General features: G+C 41.9%; 1 protein-coding gene across 2 annotated transcripts in view; it reads left to right on the plus strand.

The window, feature by feature from the left end:
- Window positions 1–12,257, plus strand: part of LOC117611406 (uncharacterized) — a 76,267-nt gene that overhangs the window by 9,109 nt on the left and 54,901 nt on the right. For both annotated transcript variants that reach the window (XM_076691028.1, XM_076691029.1), the window contains one exon: window positions 2,139–2,370. In XM_076691028.1, coding sequence (XP_076547143.1) covers window positions 2,139–2,370 — 232 coding nt within the window. The remainder of the gene's footprint in view (window positions 1–2,138; window positions 2,371–12,257) is intronic.

Here is a 12,257-nt window from a genome sequence, read left to right on the forward strand (position 1 = left end):
CGTAACGTAGAAAAAGAAAAAAAGAAAAAAGAAAAAAGAAAAAAGAAAAGAGAAGAGTAGTTTTCATTAGGTGGCTGGCTGCAACGAGTTCGCTGCTCCCTAGCCACTAGCCACTATAGCCACTGGCCAGTGGTGACAGTAAACGAGATACGTGTGTGTCTCTTGCTTTCGTTTATTTTCGTCCGAAAATGTTTCCTGCTCTATGAATAATATACTGAGCGGTGCTAAATTATAGGTTAAAAATGTACAGGCTCGGCTGGAATTCTTTCCTCCTTACCGTTGAACCATAACAAATTTGTCTAATTAACGATAAAATATAGATAAAGAAGAAATATGGAAATGTTGTTTACCTAATTATGTTAAAGCTGATAATTCATTTATCTATTTATAAGATAAAAAAAATGGTGTTTATTTCATGTTTAATCAACGAATCTGTATTCGATACATAAAATGTATCGCGATTTTAATTCGATTAACCGTTGAATTTTTCCTGCCATGCGGAAACTCGAATTTAATTTTCATCCCTTTGGGAGTTTCAATATTGCTTTTGTTCTACCATTAGCTCTGGTAATTAGCGTTCATAGCATAAATATTTTCGATAACAGAGAATACGTTTGAAATTCAATAAGCTTCGTGCAATATTACGTACATACATGTATCTATCTGTTGATTTCTTCGAGGAAAAATGATTATTCCGTATTTGTATCTGTGAAACGAATCAACACGCTAACAAACTAGTTTCGGAATTCGGGTTAGTTGTTTAGTTGTTTAGTTGTTATATGTAGATAGAAAAAGGACGTAGGGGAAGATGGAAATTGTTGGTCGAATTTTCACAAGTTATTTTCTATAAATTATCGTATTTTTGCGAAGAAAAAGTGTGCAATCGAATTTGGTTTGGTCGAGTTTCGTCGAGTTTCGTCGAGTTTCGTCGAGTTTCGTCGAGTTTCGTCGAGTTTCGTCGGCTTGTTATTTAATCACGGTTCGATCACGGAGATGAAACAAGGTGTGTCGTAATGCAGGAGATTGGAAAAGTTTGGCGAGTGTAGCGCAAACATTGCGATATGCATTTTTCAATCATTCAACCAGCAGGATAGCGTACCGTTCGACAAATTGCACGCCATCGCGTCCTATCGGTCTTCCATTTTGGTCCGGTAATAATCCTGGTAAATATAGAAGGATATTTTCCAACCTTCCTGTATTCGCATCCTGTGTTTTCATTTTCAGCGAAGAGCAAAGTTGCTTGTTCATTTATTTTCTTTTCACGTATTTCAATTTTATTAATTGGATGCTGTTGAAGATTTCCAAATCAAGATATCCTTTCGTTGAAGATTTCTCAATGATTTATAAATTTGTGTAAGGTCAGGCGACAATAAATATTTATACATATTATCCCAGGATCGAGAATACTTGAAATACAGTTTTAGTCGGGTTGCTTCGCAAATATACGAACGCGAATCGGAGTTTGCCAATCTTTGGCCAACCGCGTATATTTTCCAGCCTGCGCCTCCAGTATCGGTTAACGTGTTCGGTTCGAACATATGTTTCTGACATTGGCAATACGAGATATTCTAGAGCACGTTTTCAGTTCCGCGAACGTGCAAACATTGCTTTTGAATTAACGCGACGCAATATCTCCGGACGAAAAGAAAGGAAATGGAAATGGAAATGTTGCTTCTTTGCGTAATGAAACCGAAAGCGTTATACCGGAAAAGTTTGTGTGCCTTTTTAAATTACTTGCAAGTTTTTTTCTAATTTTCAAGTTTCGAAAAGGAAAAGGGAAAGGTCGAGATCGGGATGAATTGGTGGAGAAACGTGTAACGGCCACGAATAACGCTGGCAATCGATCGAAAGCGATTCGAATGCGATTTGAATTTTCAGCAGACTCGCGAATCTGCATATGTAAACACAACACGGTGCGTTTCACGCGGCGCGATACCGCTTGCTATGCACCTACAATCATGCCCGTATAATGTGTCTCGCGTACACCGTGGTAAACACAACCATGCTTCCAACTCTTTGTTATTATAAACTACTTGACTTTTATAATAGGCGGAGAGTAGTTTTCGGTGAAACACTTGATTCTTCTCATTTTCTTCTGATTTGAGAAAAACGATGAAGGGATGAACGATTTGTTTCAGATGTTTCGTGGGGTTTGGCAGTGGTCGACTCTACTGTTAACGCTACTAGGTACGCGACTGTTATTCGTGGTCGCCCAATGTGGATCGTTCGCTCAGGACAGACAGGAAAAAGAGGAGAAACAAGATAAGCTTGCACTGTATAAAGTCACTTTAAGGACTTATTGGTCGAGGGCGCGATTTCCACGACATTATCCTGAATGGAAGCCACCTGCACAGTTCGGCAAGTTGATCGGTGAGTCTTTCAATGATTCTCTTTCTCTCTTTTTTTTTTCTTCCAAACTCGCATAAAAGTATTGCGTCCGTTCTTGAACGATTTTACGACAAGAGAGAATTTTACGTTGTAAAATTGAAATGAACAAAGACGGTAATTTGAAGCGTCGATATAAGTGTATAGTGTATATAAGAGCAAAATAAGTGTATAGTTTTGAAGGAGGCAACTTTCAACGATACCTACCCTTTTGATCGCGAACGGAATTTTTCTGCTCTGTGTGTTGTGTCTCGGCTCGTAAACAACGGAAATATTTCAAATGGTTTACGCTTTCGCGGCTCGTAACTCTGAGATTCCATAGCAGCAGATCGAATTAATATTTGTAACAAGAAAAGCGTGAAATTCGAATTAGAACGGCACTACTGCTCGTTTTGCGAAATTGAATTTTGGTTTAAAGAGCCGTCCTCGTATTCACGATGTGTCGAGAAAATCGAGGGGTTACTGTACATGGCGGTGTAGAAAGGGGTGGAGAGTGGAAAGTGAAAATGTCGTCGGGAAAAAGGCGAAGTGGAATAGGTCGCGGTCGCGTCGGGAATGGGAATGCGAAAGAATTTGTAAATCTGCTTTGTCATTTTCCGAATTTTCTAACGGTGTCATTAAAAAAAGGCTGTGTTGATCGATTTCACCGAAAAATCCTTTACGACGTGCTCGACGCTCAACACACCGATTCGTCCTAGCACGAGCAAAGCACCCCAGCTATCGAGGGAATGCTTTTCCTCTCCTTTTCGTTTTCTCTATATTCCAGAGAATGTAGAAAGTTGGAATGTAGAATGTAGAATGTAGAATGTAAAATGTTGAATGTAGAGGAAGGAAAAGCAACCTTCCCAGGATATATCCTACGTATGTATACAGATGAACGAACACGTTCGATCGTTAGCGGCGAACTAATGGAATGGAATTCGCATACATATCGGTTGCTTCGCTCTCTCAACTTTTCTCTCACTCTCTGCTTGAAAGAATGCTCTTTTCTTCTTTTTATTCAAACTAGCAGAGAAATGGTAAAATCGGCAGCGACGTTCGCGTTGTTTTCCCCGCGCAATCCCTGCTCGGACGGACTTGATTCGATTTTTTTCTATAGGTTTTATCCGCTCACCTCCCTTACCTACCTTTTTCTTCCATACGAATTTTATCCTTTATTTCTACTTTTCTACTTTTCTACTCGTCGATCTCCTCGTGTTCCGTGCTCTGTTTTTTTACTTACTGAACGTAAGAGCGTTAGCGCGCGTGCCTTTAACTCTAATGCTATCGGGATTGAAGGGGAAATATCCACGGTCACGTACACCGTATTTCCGTATTTCCCTCGATATTGTGTCGGCAAGATAAAGTCCGACACCTTTTGCATTACCGAACATTTCGTTTGGTCGTGAATCAACGCCGCAACGGAAGAAGGAAAAGTCCGAGTGTCGCCAGACATAATAAAAGTTTCTCGGTATCGATTAAAACCGAAATTCGCTACTCCGTCAAACTTGATAATAATTAACTCTTTATGATGATGAAAAATTTGAAAAATGTCGAGTGGTTCGGTAAGTGCGAGAGTGCGATACCCCTTTCGAAAATTTCGAAAATTTCGAAAATTTCGATAATTTCGATGAAGGCGAAAAATATGACGAAAAGGGTGATGAGATATTCAGGCGAATCGGTTGGCTGTGACGCTTAGAAAGACGAGAAGGGTAGGAGGAGGATGAGAAATAGGCGGAACGCTTTGCACCGTACCGGAGAGTTTTCTCTTCTGCGGACGCTCCAAGGGCCGCTTCTAATTATTCTTCTCTCGAGACACCCGCAGCGTGCACGGTGTTCTCGTTATTTTTTTTATTTATAGCCAGAGAGCGACGGTTTCGAGCTGCGAGAAGCGGAAAGACAAAGAGAGAGAGAGAGAGAGAGGAAGGGAGCGAACGGGGTGTATGTAAAGAGGAGAGGTATTTTTAGCTTGAACCAAGAAAGTTGAGCTTCTCTCGCTTTGCTCCCGTTTCTCTCTCCTTTCTGCTCTGCTCTGCTCTGCTCTGCTCTGCTCTGCTCGAAAATCAACAGAATCGGGGAAAAAATGTACTTGCTATTTTTCTTAATATGTACTGTCTCGTCGATACTTGCACGTTCGTCCGATCGCCCATTGTCCTATTCTACTCGGACCACTAGCGGTCGGCGCGACGCGACGGGAAAAAGTAGTAGCGGACGTTGCTGGTCGGACCTTGACAACAAATTTCAACTCTCTCCTCTTCCTGTTTATGTATATTAGGCATCGTCGGTAGTTAATTAAAGCGAAATGCAAAAGGTCCTTGGAACTGAAATTTCAATGCAAATACGAATAGCAAAACTGGGAAATGTGAAAAGTAGTAGCAACGCGTTGTTCCTCTTCGACTCGTCGTCGACTTCTTTTTCTTCTTCTTCTTCTTAGAAAATTATGCATTTCTTTGTGTCGTGATTAAAAACACGTTATACGTAACAGATGAAAAATTGCATAGTTGATCCCGCACGATAAACTGGTCGCACGAGGAAACGTAGGAATATTTTTAGCCGATAATAAGAATCCCATCTGGTTCTTCTCGCTACTGACTGATACATAACGAGCGAACGTCAAACCCATCAAGTCCCATATCTTTTTAGAGCATCATTTACGTCTCGAGTTCCGCTTCGTTGATCGTTGTACAATCTATGATATATTACAATCAGTGCAAAATCAATGTTTTTTCAAATATTCCGTAATTGATAATTTATAGTCTACAATGTTCGCAAATAAATTATCGAAAGGGAGAGAAAATCGGGGGGATATCGAAGTTGGGCTTGCGGAGCTTGTAAACGAAATATCTAAAGATACGACTGATATGTATTCTCCTTGTTTTAAAGATAAAAATTTCAAGTCAACTAGACAACGCTTCTTACATTCTTTTTCATTATCCGTTTATAGGCAATTAAGCAAAGTATGCGAAAAAGACAAGAATAAGTAGAAAAAGGGGAAGGGAAAATGTGAGAGAAACGGTAAATAAAGGACGGTAAGGGGACAAGAAGGGTGGAGATAAAGCGTAGGGCGTAGGGATACGACAATGCGTAGTCGAAGCGGTGAGCTTGAAGGGTCCGCGTTTATTAAATCAACAAAAGCCCCACGGGGGATGGTTTTCAGACGCTAGTAGTACATCTGCTACAGAAAGCTTTCCCTCGTACACCTCCACCTTTCTGTTCTTCTTTCTACGTGTATTTATTTATCTATCCCTCTCTCTTTCAACCTTTCCGTTTCTCACACTCTTTGTAGCCTGTCCGGCTCGGTTCTGCTCGCGATAACGACCACCGGAATTCGACATTCGACGACAGTATTCCATTTCGCGGGCTGTCATTTGTAAAAGAAACTTTGTTTAACACTGTTTGTAATCTATCGTGAGGATGTTCCATGATTCCATGATTCGATGGAGTTGTCCGTCCGCATAAATGCGAATTCGTTGGTGCATTTGTATTACAGCGAATTATCAAGTTGAAAGGGAGAAGAGCAATCGGTGGTGTCCTGTGTCGGTAATTTCCTGTGAAATTATTCAAATACCTTTCTCTGACCCGCGTTGCTTGTCATTTAAAGTTTCTCGACGTCGCCAACTTTTCCTAGTTTATTCTGCGCCGTCCGTTTCCCAGTTAACGCCGATAGAATATCGACGATTAGCCAGGTTATACGTTGGCCCATTGGGTCTTTGATTTGCTTTCCGGATCGATGGACAGAGTTAAAAATTTTCCCTCTGTTTTTCCGGGTGCTTGGAAAAACACGAGCACAGCAGGAAAGTAATTTGCGAGAGAGGAATAAAAATGACGTTCCAATGTTCGCCAGGCGTTGCCAATAATTGCAATTTGTCCCGACATTTCGCGCTACAATCCGTGCAAATTGGAAAGGTAGCTTTGACGACAATCTACCATATAGTGGCGACGTATTGGAATAAAAGGAAATTTCGAATTTTACAAATCGATTTTCTACCGAACCAAGCCTCGTATCGATAAACCTCTATTCGTTCCGTTCCGTTCCGTTCCGTTCCGTTCCGTTCCGTTCCGTTCCATTTCATTTATTTCGTTTTATACAAGGCTGGTTAACGAACTTTCACCGAGACTGTAGCTTCAGTTTATCAAAGAAACTTTCTAGACCGGATCATCGTTTTCATACCAAATTATTCTCGACTTTCTTACCGAGTACACGCACTTTGAAATACAAAGTCAAACAGAGACTTTTAATTAGACGCCCTATGGGATCATGGTAGACAAATACGCGGTTAACGTTGAAAGTTTTCAGGATCTACAAGCAGGTAGCAAACGAAAAGCTTAAATTAAGAAACGAATAGATTAATAGATTTGTAGAGCCGATAGGAACGCGATCAAAGGGCGTAAACGTAAACACTTAACGAGGGAAGGTGTGAAAGCAGTTTACCGGGACGGAGCCCTAGGGAGCAAGGGGCAGAATCATTGTTTTTTCGCTATTTCATTGACTTCTTCTCTCTTCACCATGTTGCCTAGTCTTACTTGGAAATTTTCAGCCTCGAGATAGCAGTATTATTCTTTGATGACCCATTTTGGATTTTGTTCTCTGATTACTGTACCTTGGAAATTCTTCAGAATTTCAACGACGAAACTGACACTTTTAACAACGAAACAGTAAAATTGTAAAATATTCCGGAAATCTGGCTAATTGCGTAGGAATTTCCAGAGTTGCCCCGTTCGTTGCCAGATTTCGTTACTCGCTTGGTGCTCGATTTCATGAATAAATTGTTAACCGATAACGCCTCGAAAAGCTAGAAAGCAGGCGGGATATACGCGTAGTTGCAATTATTGCGCGGTCTTTGGAAAATTAACATTTCTTTCTTTTTCTTCACGCGCCGCGCCATCTAAAGCGAGAGCAATTAAAAGTTTTATCGACGTAGCCTGTCGTTTCTTCGGCATGGGATCTAAGAAGCTGTGGAACGGAGGGCAAGACGAATGCTATCCTTTGGCGCAGCAACCGAGTAGATTGCCGTTTAATGTAGCGTTATAAAACGAGCCGATTTTCGCGACTCGTGCGAGAATTTCTCTAACCTTTTCCTTTCGCCTTCCTTTCGCCATTGAAGATCATCTTCTCTACTTGGAATAGAGTTTGATATCCCGTGGCTGGAATAGTTTGTTCGCGACGTGCTTCGAATATGCTGAAATTTCTATTTAGAAAAAACAAACGACTATTTCGATATAAATAATTGGCGAAATTCAGACTTGTAAGAATAAAGATTATTGTTCCTGTAGCAATTTCAGCGGAGTTTCGGTTCGGTATGTATAAGAAACAAATCGATGATGAAATTTCTACAGAGTGAAATTTATTTAGCGAGTGAAACTGTGTCGCAGCTTTCAGGCGGCTTGAATTATCGGAAGTTCCGTGTCGTTCGTTTTTCCTTTCGGCCGTTTTATATTTCGGTCTAATCGATTCGATTTCGAAAACACTCGCAGCTCCGTTTCGACTGACTGACTGTTCCTCAGAAATAAATTCCAAGTTTCGTGCGAGAGATCGATGTACTTTCGTCTTGATTTGCCGATACCACTCGACCGATCGTTAAATTGACGAACGACGAACGACGAACGACGAATGACGACTGAAAAGAAAAAAGAAATTCGCCGTACTTGAAGTGACTGAAAATGGAATTCCCGTTTTCTTTTCTTTCGCATTGTTGCATCGATTTTATTCCATACGGTTTAACCAGGGTAAGACCGGTGATGGTGGTGTGTTTGAGTTTGAGAGTAGCTTTCCTCGTCTTCTCCCATGTCCCGAGGAGCCTCGATCGCTAACCAGAGAGTACCACCGCACCGTTACAGAGGGTTGTAATAATAGCGATGAATTGTTGATCATCGCATCATGCTACTCTGTATTTATGTATCCCCTGCCTTGCTCCCTGCGCGAATTTCTCTTTCATGGTCACGCGCACCAATGTCTGTCTCACCCTTTCATCTCGTCCTCGAGCGACGACGACGACGACGACGACGACGACGCTTCCCCACCTTTGAAATATGCAAGGAATGGAGGATGCTCTCGTTATGACCAATTCATCCCCGAACATCCACGGCAACCCTCGTTTTACTGTTGGAAGGCTTCCCGAAAAACGTTTTCGAAAAGGGTGCATTTTTCATAGGAATGAACAATCGTAGTTTTTTCTTTTTCCTTTTTTCTTTTTTCTTTTTTCGTTTTTCGTTTCGTATTATGTACCGACAAAATATTAATTTTGTTAATAACTTGAATGGCTCGTGTTCTGCTCAGCTGAAATGATAAAAAAACATCTAGAATAGCTTACCGTTGGATAGGACACTAAATATGCGGCACATGTTTCATATCGGAATTCTTGGGGGAAGTCTGGCATCCTAGAAGGCCAGTTTCCGTTGTATGCGTGGCGAGTCGGTAGCAAGGCAAATAGAGAGAACCAGACGCGGACCTGAATTCGATATCATAATCATAATAACAAACCCCCAAAGGCATCTCTCCTCTCTCCTCTATCCTTTATTCGCAGACAAGTAGTACGCGTTTCAACAACGCGGTAGCCATTTTAACATTTACTTAACAGTTATTAGGCAGGGAATTGTTGAACAACTTGCGCTTTCAGTTGTTGTTGTTGCTTCTTTATCATTTGCATTCCTTTTAATTGATTTTGATATCGATGGAGTCGACCGATGCGACGCGACGACGCGACGACGCGACGACGCGACGCGTGTCTCCGCATTCCTTGGAGTTTCTTATTTTCTATAGGATTCGTTAAATTGAACCATATTAAAATTATAATAATTATATTCGAAATTCAAATGCGAGATTTTTCTACGATTGAAAAAGTAGAAACGCAAACACCAGTGATTCCGTTGAACGATTTTTGACCTGTTGCTTCTCGTGTTTCAAACTTTTACTTTACGAAGCAAAGTACCTATTTTAATTACCGTCATCCAGTTTGTTTTCCGTTTTCCGTTTTCCGTTTCCCGTTTCCCGTTTTCCGTTTTTTATTTTTCAAGGTTGTCTAGGTATTTAGTTGGCCAAAGTGTTTACACGTAGTCGAGAATAATGAACGAGAAAGTTGCAAAACTGGAGCAGGAATATCGATTTAATGGAAACATTGGTAAACAGACACATCGAGATTTGTATGAAACATTCTGCTCTATGCTTTCAAGTTCCAACCGCAAAAAAGGTTGATAGAAAATTACGTTATGAAACACATGTATCCATTTTCCCTGAAGATATTAGTTTTGTAGATTTTCATTAAAATCAAAGTTATTTGAGAAATGTTGAAAAATGAATGATTAAGTATTTATGGTGATTCGAGAGGATCGTTATTGTTAATTGAAAGGAAGAAGGAGAAGAGAGAGTTGGCTGCATCTTGGAGTAAGATCGGTTTACTTCGCGTCGCGTCGCGTCGCGTCCTTCCTTCCTTCCTTCTCCTCTTTCGGCATCGTGATCGTCGTCTCGATGATGGATAATGCGAACGGTACACAACGTCGCCGAGGTGAGTTCTAAAGGCAGTTAATGCAGCAGTAGCCCTTTAACGGTTCCTAGTGCCCCTTTTCTCAGCTGGCTGTTCCTTGTATACATACGTTTTCCTTGAGGAACGAGATCTTCGACGAGCTGCTCTTTCAATTATGGCTATACAGCTTTCTACCGAATAAGTCTTTGACTGTACTAGTTTGCCAATTAAACGTTCTATCAAAGAGAGGCTTGATTTTTTTGTCGATTTTCATCGTCATCGTACGGACATGGAAATATCTCTTGCTGGTGGAAATTTGGCAAGCTTTTGAAGATCCATTGGTCGGTGTAGGTGAGCTACGATGATTATACGGTATACATATACGAGTACATCTGTATGTAATATAACTGATGGAAAAGAGGAGGCAGATTTTCGTTGGAAAATGTTTCCGGCTTGCGTACATAGACTCGGTCTGAGTGGAAAGGTCGCTCGCTCTGTTGCACCCTCGAGGGGCACTAACGTGTGCTGCCGCATCGCGGCCGAGGCTGGTTGTGAAATCCAAATAAATAACCAGTCGAAAACGACGAGCTGCCGTTTATAGGAGAAGTTATCTAATAAAACGGGATATGGTGTTCGTTGTTTCTAAGGCTGAGAGCAGGGAAATGCGAGATAACCGCGTCGCTGCGTTTCTACGGATTTTGGTCACGTTTTCAGGAAGAATTATGTGGCGAATTTATGTAGATACGTTGATCATCGCATATTTAATAAAAAAGAGCACTTTCGAAATATCGGAAACAGTATTGTCGGGTGATTCGTAGGAGGGAAATTGTGAAATCGTGCAATGCAGGATTTAGGCCCGTGGGGTATTCTATCCCTCTAATCGCGGACTAATTCAAAGTTATCTCGACGAGAGTTGTCTAGTTAGATAGATAGGTAGGTAGGTGGCCACGGTCGTCAAACTATCCTGCGGACAGAGGCAAAAGAAAGGATGGTGGTTCCGTAGAGGGTCGTTAAGAAAGTCGTTAGAACGACGCGGTGCGGCGCGGTGGTGTAGGCGAATTTAAATTTGGCTGAACCGAGAGAGTTCGAAAGAGTGATTGTGGTATAGGAAAGGAGAAGATAATAGGCAAGGCGGATAGCGTATAAGGTGACCGAAGGAATTATAACGATATTTCCCCAGCCGTATAACGACACGTTATTTGCCCAGTTACGACGTACTTTGAAAGTTGTCGTATCCAGGACACCGTCCACGACATTGCCCAATGTCCATCCAGTGGTAATGGCCACGCTGCTTCTGGTAACCACAATAGTTGCATAATATCACGAGAATCCTTGGAATAGCGTACGGTTGCTTTCACTGGAAGACTGGCGAATTATGGGAGCTTTTGCTGATTAAGAAATATTCCCGAGTCGATGTTCACGAAGCTTATCATCTTCTATCTATAATTTGGCACTCGGCACTAGGTACCAGGCCGGTTACATATACAAAGTACGAAGGCCAGGATTAATACATAGACAGAGGTTCCAAGGCTGTACTTGGCTGCATAGAGATATGGTTATGGCGCGTGCGGTTGAAAATTAGTTACATGCATCAAGGGATGCAACATCGCCGCCACTGCCGCACCCTGGCGTCTTCTATTCTCTCGCTGTGCTTCTATTTCTGGCTTGTGCACGGTTCGTTGACGATAATACCCCGCCTCCGTTCCTACCGGTATCGATTAACCATTATCTCTTAACTATAACGCCGCTGGAAAGCTACGTTTCTCGTTAGCCAGCACTACAGTCAGTGTGCCGTTTGCTTGGAAAGCCGTCCAAGACGTCCCCATGGAGACTGAAATCAGCAAATCCTTGCTCGCTTTCGACGTCTATCGTATGGTTGGCGTCGATCCCAGCCGAGATGTCAACCCCTTTTCATAGTTGGAAGTTTGCGAGAAATATATAGGTATCAAAAGAATACAATCGAGAGGGTTATTATAGAGACGACGTCTTTGCGAGAGAAAAATAAGAAAAGAAAAGAAAACACGCCAAAGATGATGTAGTCCTCCAAGAGGAATTTCGTTTCGTTAGAGCAGTTTCGCTGTCCTTCTCATTCGTAGACCTTATCGTGTCTTCATCGCCGCCGTACTCGTCGTCGTCGTCGTCGTCGTGCTCAGTGGGTCGAGTGCACAGTTAAGAGGGCCTCGTTTATGTATAATAAGCCCAGGTTAGGTATCTACGTCTCTTCTAGCCTCCACTTAAGTACGACTCGTTCCTCTGTCTCTCCTCCTCCCTATCTTCGTCTCTGTCTTGCTTTTGATAGATGAAGACAGGCTGGAGAGATCTTGTTGAAGAGACCCTTTACCGAATAGACCATAAGCACGAGCACGAGCACGAGCACGAGGAAGGAATAATTTTAGCTTCAGCTGCTGATGTCGACCCAACAACACCAAATCT

Source organism: Osmia lignaria, chromosome 11 (genome assembly GCF_051020975.1).
Source record: "Osmia lignaria lignaria isolate PbOS001 chromosome 11, iyOsmLign1, whole genome shotgun sequence".
Classification (NCBI taxonomy): domain Eukaryota; kingdom Metazoa; phylum Arthropoda; class Insecta; order Hymenoptera; family Megachilidae; genus Osmia; species Osmia lignaria.